This window comes from Limulus polyphemus, unplaced genomic scaffold (genome assembly GCF_000517525.1).
Source record: "Limulus polyphemus unplaced genomic scaffold, Limulus_polyphemus-2.1.2 Scaffold8250, whole genome shotgun sequence".
NCBI lineage: Eukaryota > Metazoa > Arthropoda > Merostomata > Xiphosura > Limulidae > Limulus > Limulus polyphemus.
The window spans coordinates 3344-13903 of record NW_013673860.1 but is presented as its reverse complement, the minus strand read 5'-3'; the positions used below and the strand labels follow the sequence as shown (position 1 = coordinate 13903).

The window sequence follows — 10560 nt, the reverse complement described above, 5'->3', positions numbered from 1 at the left end:
GTGCAGAATCTCACATCGATACTATACCACAGAAAACCTAGTACTTGGTGCAGAATCTCACATCGATACTATACTACAGAATACCTAGACTTGGTGCAGAACTTCCACGTTGGTATTACGCTACAGAATATCTAACACTTGGTGCAGAACTTCCACGTTGGTATTACGCTACAGAATATCTAACACTTGGTACAGAACTTCCACTTTGGTACTACACTACTACAGAATACCTAGTACTTAATGCAGAATCTCACATCGATACGATACTACAGACAACCTAGTACTTAATGCAGAATCTCACATCGATACGATACTACAGACAACCTAGTACTTGGTGCAGAATCTCACATCGATACTATACTACAGAATACCTAGACTTGGTGCAGAACTTCCACGTTGGTATTACGCTACAGAATATCTAACACTTGGTACAGAACTTCCACTTTGGTACTATACTACTACAGAATACCTAGTACTTAATGCAGAATCTCACATCGATACGATACTACAGAATATCTAACACTTGATGCAGAATCTCACATCGATACTATACCACAGAAAACCTAGTACTTGGTGCAGAAGAACTGATAAATTCCAAAACATTAGAAATTCGGTAATACTATACTACAGAATATCTAATTCTTGGTGCAGAATCCCCATCGGTACCCACTGTATAATACCCAATTCCTTGTACAATGTAAACTTTCATTCTTGAAAATATTATTAAGTACGGTAGTACTTAATATTAGGGATCGACAAGGTTTCCAAATAATTCACGCGCCGAAAACCACCCTGTTGAATTCCTAAGCGAAAAAAAAACGACCATTCAAAGTATTGGTTACGATATATTATGCGCATATATACTAATAATACATTAGAAAGTTTGCTAACATTTCTGGTACAACAGTTCAAAAAGTTTTAAAACAGCAAATTTTTCATCTACTACCTATTTACCTACCTGATCACGTCAGCGGGGCTAGACCCTAGACGGCTCAGACTATCGTAACAAGATTTCTCTAGCTTACTTGACTGGTCTGGGGTTATCCGCTTATGATATTCCGATAAACATATACAGATTTTTTTATAAATGGTAAACATATCATGCGCGTACTTAAATATGTTTTAAACTCAGTTCAATCCAACAGATGTTGCTACATGTCGATGGATAGACACGTGTAACATAAAATGTAAACAAACAAGAATATTAGAAAATTACCAACTGTAAAATGAAGTAGGACCCTGTTACAAAAAGTAATTAAACAAGAATTAAAACCACAATCACAAATTTATAAAACTGGCAGTTTTATACACTTATCTGCAAGCCAAAGTAAGGATTACATTTTATATATTTGTCATTGTGGTTAATTCTTGTAAAAGTTATAGCTATCAGGGATATAGTTCGACTGAAAGTTTATAGATGTTGTGTCCATTCCATGAACATATATAACTGAACAACTAAATATATAAAAAATAAAATAACAAATTTAACGGAAAGTAGGGATCGTTGGTTATTCGTAGAATTGCTATATGAAGTATAGCTCCATTTAGCTATACAGATCACAATTCCAACCAAAGTAGGGATTGAAAATCGTTTTAAATTCTATCCAGCCAGTATCACTTTACTTGTTTCTGTACTTTTTATTGCAGTATATATTTTGTTTTGGATACTTCTTATAGCAATTCTATGAACAACCAACGATCCCTACATTCTGTTAAAATTTTAATTTTTTCCCTATTTATTTAAAACAGATTAAGAAACAGTTTGATTTTGTCTTTTGTAATAGTGTACTTTTTAAAATAAATTCCCAGACTGGATCAATCGTGAGAAAGCACTCCAACGGTTGGAAATCAAAACAACTTACAAAGAAAGTTAAGTGGGCTATCAGACTGATGAACAACTCAATTCCATTGATCAGCTTTTCTCTCATCCATTTGGGAACCATGAAGGTCGAGATAAGGATGATTACTGGACCTGACAAGAACCTAAACAAATACATATAATAAACCAATGGATCAGTTATATGTAATTGTAGAACTGATAAATTCCAAAACATTATAAATTCGGTAAAATATGGCACTAAGAAGTACTGACGCCCCCTCAAAACAGTAAAGGTTGTTAAACTGGACACGACAATAAAATTGTTAAGCACGATAAACCCTAAAACAGTAAACCTGTGCAATTAATAAATTACAAAACAGTAAGAACACAGTATTATCTGACAAAGTAAATGTAATTCTAGATGAATCTTTAGGCAGTAAAAGCAACTTAATATCGTCTACAGAGTAGAAATAAATAATTCTAAAGAGTAAAAGTGAAGCAAAAGTTTACCATCTTCTCGAGGGTGTACAAAAATCATGATTATTATCGTGCTTTGTTTTAGGCATCAAACAGATTGAAAAATTTACAGAGAAGTATAAGTAACAGGCTTATTTGTGTTCTACTGATCACACATAACCAGGTACGAAATATTCACCCTATAAACGTGAATACTTAACACCCCTCCTGATGAAATTTAACAACATCCAGTTTCTTATTTACGTTATAACAAATGACCTTCAAACTAGGTAAATTGATTAGATATCAAAATTCGCTGTGAACCAAATTTATAGGAACACATACATATTCATCATTTAACTAAAGTTACCACACGTATCTTTCGTCTAACACACTACAATACCATATCAACTGACAGGTCTATGATTTGAAAAATGCCGTAAAGTAGTTATGTTTCCTAAGGGTTTCCTGTTCCATATTTTAAAGTGTTCATCTTTAACATTTAAGTAGATCCTCATATTATCATTCTCTACTATTACTGATAATTTACTATTACTTTGGCATACAACTGCGAAAGCTACTTTAGCCGTTTTTCAGTTATTTCTCCGACTATTATTTATGAATTGTACAATAAACAGTACTAAGGAGATTTTACTGGTTCTCACTGGAAAGAAAATGAACAATTGTGCGCTAATTTATCTCATGTTTTTATAGAATGTATTTGGTAAACGAATGACGATCTACTTGTTAAACGAAATTGCCTAATGCTGTTCGTCATTTGTGATAGCTACTTGGGAAATAAAAATCTCTACGGTTGTTCGTTCGGAAAGTTTAATAATTCTACTAGATTTTACTCAGCACTTACCAGAGAGAGTAGACAAGAAAGAGTTTTGTGTAGAAACGTGATTTCTCAGGATAATGTATCAGAGTAAAAATGTTGGCATAAACAAACCAGGACCAACCCACGAGTCGCATACCAACCAAGCCGTATCCTGCGGGACTATCATAAACATATAACACTTCTCCAGGATCAAACACCTGCAATATAGAAAACAAGAGGGACTGTCATAAACATACAATACTCCTTCGGGACCAAACATCTGCAAAACAAGAAACAGGGATACACATCGAATACGTTATATACAGAATGAATACAATCTTAAACAGGGGGTACTGTGTCGGACATGTTGGATACAGAATAAAAACGATCTTAAACAGGTGTACGTGTCGGACACGTTGAATACAGAATAAATACAATCTTAAACAGGGGTACGTGTCGAACACGTTGGTTACAGAATGAATACAATCTTAAACAGGGGGTACGTGTCGGACACGTTGAATACAGAATGAATACAATCTTAAACAGGTGTACGTGTCGGACACGTTATATACAGAATAAATACAATCTTAAACAGGGGTACGTGTCGAACACGTTGGTTACAGAATGAATACAATCTTAAACAGGGGGTACGTGTCGGACACGTTGAATACAGAATGAATACAATCTTAAACAGGGGGTACGTGTCGGACACGTTGGATACAGAATAAATACAGTCTTAAACAGGGGTACGTGTCGGACACGTTATATACAGAATGAATACAATCTCAAACAGGGGGTATGTGTCGGACTCGTTGGATACAGAATAAAACTATTTGCTGCTTATATGCACATATTAGAAAAAGACTTACATGATACATGTTTACAGTACTATAACTTAAAATAAGACTGAAATGATGAATGTTCACAGCAGTTATGGATATGTTAGCAAAAATACATGATGAATGTTCACAGCAGTTATGGACATCTTAGCAAAAAGACATGATACATGTTTACAGTACTATATCTTAAAATAAGACTGAAATGATGAATGTTCACAGCAGTTATGGATATCTTAGCAAAAATACATGATGCATGTTTACAACTCATCTTAGAATAAAATAAATCGAAACTAACAATGAGCATATACAGAGGGTTGAGTACGTTACAGTGAAATACAGAGGGTTGAGTACGTTACAGTGAAATGATTTTGGAGCTTCACCACGTCATTACAGTTAATGTTACCACGTCCGTTCATGCTCTATCTGGCGACTGTGCATCTTGACAATAATCCCGAGCATAATTTTCATTATAAAAAGCGCCGACATAAGGATGGCTTATCCAAAGCACACCACTTCTCCCTGATAGCCTTCTATATGGTAGTTTATGAGGACGATGGTTTCCCAGAGCCCGTATCGATGGTCTGATCTAACAGAAATCAATAGATTCTGCGTACGCTGACTTATATTGAGTACTGTTGTCTAGGTCACGTGGACGGGCTTTACCATTGACATTTATGTTAATGGGTTACAATACGTCGCACTTTGCTGGGGTAGGACTTTTTGCAGGTCTCTTTCTGAATGGTTCCGTACTTCAAGTTGATCCATATTCTTTTGTTTTACAGTGTCATTACGTTCCAGGGATATCTTCGTCTTGGAAATTCAAAATCCCCGATCTGATTACATTTTTCTATTCGAGTGAATAAATATTTGGCATCAGAAAGGGTTGTTACATGCCCTTCCCAGGAGAAACCAGTATCATACTACCTACAAAACACCAATAACGAAAAAATGTAGTTCAGACTTTACATCTAATGCGGTTGTCACGTGTCTAAGTGATAACGTACTCATCCCTGTATAAAACATCAACATGAGGTTATTTATGACTCAGTTTTCAGAACAAGAAAAACAAAAAAACGCACCTTTTTCTCGTAGATAAATAATGTCGAATAAACTACCGTATACACAGTCATGAACACTCCGATTTTAGCCGAGGTAAGCGGTTTCAAGCGCCCTCTAGTGACAGTGTAGCCTTTGGAAATAAGTATTAACAGAAGAAGAAATATCATCGTACTTATTGCTTCTAAGAGTCGTCCTGTAAAAAATAAGGTAAAATGAACCTAACGTAAACCTTTAATATTCGAAACAAGAAGATAGTACAGCTTAATATTAATGTTTTGAAACTCATTTCTAATTAGAACTCACACTCGGTAGAAACCAATATTGCAAAATATAATAAAAGTGGCGTATGATAACAGCACGAACGTCACCTAGAATACTAGACTATATATTTAATGTGCATATTTCTAATGAATAAAAACAGTGAGTGTATCGTCTGTAATGAAAATTAACATTTGTATTAAATACAACACCGGGGATGTCGTCTATGTTAAGTAATTCGTGTTTGTAACGGATACAAAACCAGGGATATCGTCTATTGAAATTAATTCGTGTTTGTAACGATTACAACACCGGAGATATTGTCTATCTTAATTAATTCGTGCTTGTAACGGATACAATACCGGGGATATCGTTTATGGTAATTAATTCATGTTTATGTCAAATACACCAGGGATATCGTCTACTGTAATTAGTTCGTGTTTCTAATGAATACAACACCGAGGATATCGTCTATATGGTTATTTCGTGTTTCTAATGAACACAACATAGGGAATATTGTCTATTTTAATTTATTCGTGTTTGTAACCGATACAACACCGATTATATTGCCTATGGTAATTAATTCGTGTTTGTAACGGATACAACACCGGGGATATCGTTTATGGTAATTAATTCATGTTTGTGTCAAATACAACACCAGAGATGAGTATATGGTATTTAATTCGTGTTTGTAATTATACTACTTACCAAGTAGTTTAAATCCTAGAAGTCCAATCCCGTTGTGTGCAAAAACACCGTAAAATATACACAGACAAGAAATTCCGAAGCATTCAAATATTAGAGATGCCATGTAAAGTTTATAGGTCACATGGAGTAGGTGGCGTGCGTGTAGGGTATCTGCAAATGTAAAGTAACAATTATTAGTTATACTTAACCTTTAATAAAAAAATAACAACAATTTACAGAAATTGACTCATTTGCATATAAGCTGCGACACAAACGTTTTAAGTCATAATAAATTATTTCAAGTTAAGCCTTGATGTGCCACCATCAAATATTAGAGATTAGAACTTAAGTAGCTGTTACAACAATAAAAAATATTCCCAAGACATCAGACGGGATTAGATCTTTGGTAACAGTTATAACATCAGCAAATATTCCCAAAACATTACACGGTATTAGATCTTAAGTAGCAGTTACAACGTCAACAAATATTCCCATAAAATTACATGGTATTAAAACTTAAATAGCAGTTATAACATCAGCAAATATTCCCAAAACATTACACAGTATTAGATCTTAAGTAGCAGTTACAACATCAACAAATATTCCCACAACATTATATGGTATTAGATCTTAAATAGCAGTTATAACATCAGCAAATGTTCCCAAAACATTACACGGTATTAGATCTTAAGTAGCAGTTACAACATCAACAAATATTCCCACAACATTATATGGTATTAGATCTTAAGTAGCAGTTATAACATCAGCAAATATTCCCAAAACATTACACGGTATTAGATCTTAAGTGGCAGTTATAACATCAACAAATATTCCCAAAACTTGAAATATTAGAATTTAATTAGTGGTTGCATTATCATAGATGGCATATAATGTTACAAAAAGTTTATACAGTGTTAGGACTCAAGTTTTGGTTACTTTACAATAAGATTGTATCAATAGACTGTTTAGAGCATTAAACTTTATTATTGGTTACATTACAATAAGATTGTATCAATAGACTGTTTAGAGCATTAAAACTTTAGTATTGGTTACATTATAATAAGATTAAACAGTCTATTGATACGGAGCATTGAAACTCTAGTATTGGTTACATTACAATAAGATTGTATCAATAGACTGTTTAGAGCATTAAACTTTAGTATTGGTTACATTATAATAAGATTGTATCAATAGACTGTTTAGAGCATTAAACTTTAGTATTGGTTACATTATAATAAGATTGTATCAATAGACTGTTTAGAGCACTAAAACTTTATTATTGGTTACATTACAATAAGATTGTATCAATAGACTGTTTAGAGCACTAAAACTTTAGTTTTGGTTACATTACAATAAGATTGTATCAATAGACTGTTTAGAGCATTGAAACTCTAGTATTGGTTACATTACAATAAGATTGTATCAATAGACTGTTTAGAGCATTAAAACTCTAGTATTGGTTATATTATAATAAGATTGTATCAATAGACTGTTTGGAGCATTAAAACTTTAGTATTGGTTACATTACAATAAGATTGTATCAATAGACTGTTTAGAGCATTGAAACTTTAGTATTGGTTACATTACAATAAGATTGTACCAATAGATTGTTTAGAGCATTAAACTTTAGTAATGGTTACATTACAATAAGATTGTATCAATAGACTTGTTTAGAGTATTGGTTACATTACAATAAGTGATATCAAGTTATACAAGACAGTTAAGAAATCCTTTACATGAAGTGTAAATAAGCTATTCATTAAGACCAGTTTGTTTAACTTAACTGTAAAAACTTACATGCTTCAAAACACGAGGCCAATATTAGAAGGCAGTACAGAGCAGTAAACGTTATGTCAGTCTGAAGAATGTCTGAAATATAAGTATATTTTACACAGTTGGACTACTGAACACAATACTGTATGAAACATGAAATAACATCAATAATTATACAGATGGACTAAAAGAAGCAGTACTGTATAAAAAACACACAACAATACAGTGCACATCCACTCAATAACACGAATTAAGAAAAGATTAATGAAGTTGTGTGTCACACACACAACAATACATTGAGCATCCACTCAGTAACATGAATTAAGAGAAGGTTAATAAATTATAATGCCACATACACAACAATACAGTGCACATCCACTCAGTAACATGAATTAAGAAAAGATTAATAAAGTTTAGTGTCACACACACAACAATACAGTGAGCATCCACTCAGTAACATGAATTAAGAAAAGATTAATAAAGTTGTGTGTCACACACACAACAATACAGTGAGCATCCACTCAGTAACATGAATTGAGAAAAGATTAATAAAGTTCAGTGTCACACACACAACAATACAGTGCACATCCACTCAGTAACATGAATTAAGAGAAGGTTAATAAAGTTGTGTGTCACACACACAACAATACAGTGAGCATCCACTCAGTAACATGAATTGAGAAAAGATTAATAAAGTTCAGTGTCACACACACAACAATACAGTGCACATCCACTCAGTAACATGAATTAAGAGTAGATTAATAAAGTTTAGTGTCACACACACACAACAATACAGTGCACATCCACTCAGTAACATGAATTATGAGAAGGTTAATAAATTATAATGTCACATACACAACAATACAGTGTAAATTCCGTCATTAATATGAATGAATGAAAGATTAATAAAGTTCACTGTCACACACACAATAATACATTCACTCAGTAACATGAATTAAGAGAAGGTTAATAAACGTTTCGTGTTACACACACAATAATACAGTGCACATCCACTCAGTAACATGAATTATGAGAAGGTTAATAAATTATTATGTCACATACACAACAATACAGTGTAAATTCCGTCATTAACATGAATGAATGAAAGATTAATAAAGTTCACTGTCACACACACAATAATACATTCACTCAGTAACATGAATTATGAGAAGGTTAATAAACGTTTCGTGTTACACACACAATAATACATTCACTCAGTAACATGAATTAAAAGAAGGTTAATAAACGTTTCGTGTTACACACACAATAATACAGTGTACCTATACTCAGTAACATGAATTAAGAGAAGGTTAATAAACGTTTCGTGTTACACACACAATAATACAGTGTACATATACTCAGTAACATGAATTAAGATAGGTTAATAAACGTTTCGTGTTACACACACAATAATACAGTGTACATATACTCAGTAACATGAATTAAGAGAAGGTTAATAAACGTTTCGTGTTACACACACAATAATACAGTGTACATATACTCAGTAACATGAATTAAGAGAAGGTTAATAAACGTTTCGTGATACACACACAATAATACAGTGTACATATACTCAGTAACATGAATTAAGAGAAGGTTAATAAACGTTTCGTGTTACACACACACTAATACATTCACTCAGTAAGACGAATTAAGAATAAATAAGACTGCAATACAGACAACAAGAAAGTTTGCATCCAGTCAGTAACAAATTATGAATATGATTTAAAATACTTCACACACACAAGACAATATTATCCAGACACTAACATAAAATAAGAACACACAAATTAAGCTATATTTCTTCGGTAACAGCGCAAAATGTAAGGCACAAAATCAGAAAGCTCATAATATCATCGAAATAAAAATTTGAAAGATATTTATAAAATATAATTTCCAGAAAAAAAATTGTAACCATAAACAAAAAACCATGTAGTTTATTAAACACAAAATACAGTAATAACACTTACAAAACTCGTCCGCTGAAAAATGTTTAAACCAAGAATTCTTCTCGTCGTTAGTCATCACAAAATGGTACTTCAGTTTTACTCCCTGGAAGGAAACTCTAGGGTATAGTAAACAACCAACAGTAGATTCATATATTTTACTCTTTATAAACAGGTACCTTGGAAGGTGATGATCGAGTACACCCATTTATTCCAAAGCTTCTTATCAGGCGACCATCGAGTACACTTATTCATGCCGATACTGCTGAGAAGGCTACTATCGAGTACACTCATTCCTGCCGTTACAACTGAGAAGGCTACTATCGAGTACACTCATTCCTGTCGTTACTACTTAGAAGGCTACTATCGAGTACACTTATTCGTGCCGATACTGCTGAGAAGGCTACTATCGAGTACACTCATTCCTGTCGTTACTACTTAGAAGGTTACTATCGAGTACACTCATTCCTGCCGTTACTACTGAGAAGGCTACTATCGAGTACACTTATTCGTGCCGATACTGCTCAGAAGGCTACTATCGAGTTCACCTATTCGTGCCGATATTACTTATAAAGCTACCATCGAGTACACTCATTCCTGTCGTTACTACTTAGAAGGCTACTATCGAGTACACTTATTCATGCCGATACTACTGAGAAGGCTACTATCGAGTACACTCATTCCTGTCGTTACTACTTAGAAGGCTACTATCGAGTACACTTATTCGTGCCGATACTGCTCAGAAGGCTACTATCGAGTTCACCTATTCATGCCGATACTGCTTAGAGTACACATATTTGTGCCAATAGTGCTTAGAAGGCTACTATCGAGTTCACCTATTCGTGCCGATACTGCTTAGAGTACACATATTTGTGCCAATAGGGCTTAGAAGGCTACTATCGA

The 10560-nt window shown here is 33.6% G+C and overlaps 1 protein-coding gene across 1 annotated transcript in view; it reads right to left on the bottom strand.

Annotated features, from left to right (window-relative positions):
- Positions 1-10560, bottom strand: part of LOC106475222 (transmembrane protein 145-like) — a 23239-nt gene that overhangs the window by 9794 nt on the left and 2885 nt on the right. Inside the window, exons 4-9 of the mRNA XM_022379396.1 lie at positions 9682-9763; positions 7736-7807; positions 5960-6109; positions 5014-5186; positions 3141-3313; positions 1863-1983 (exon numbers count right to left, since the gene is read on the bottom strand). Coding sequence (XP_022235104.1) covers positions 1863-1983; positions 3141-3313; positions 5014-5186; positions 5960-6109; positions 7736-7807; positions 9682-9763 — 771 coding nt within the window. The remainder of the gene's footprint in view (positions 1-1862; positions 1984-3140; positions 3314-5013; positions 5187-5959; positions 6110-7735; positions 7808-9681; positions 9764-10560) is intronic.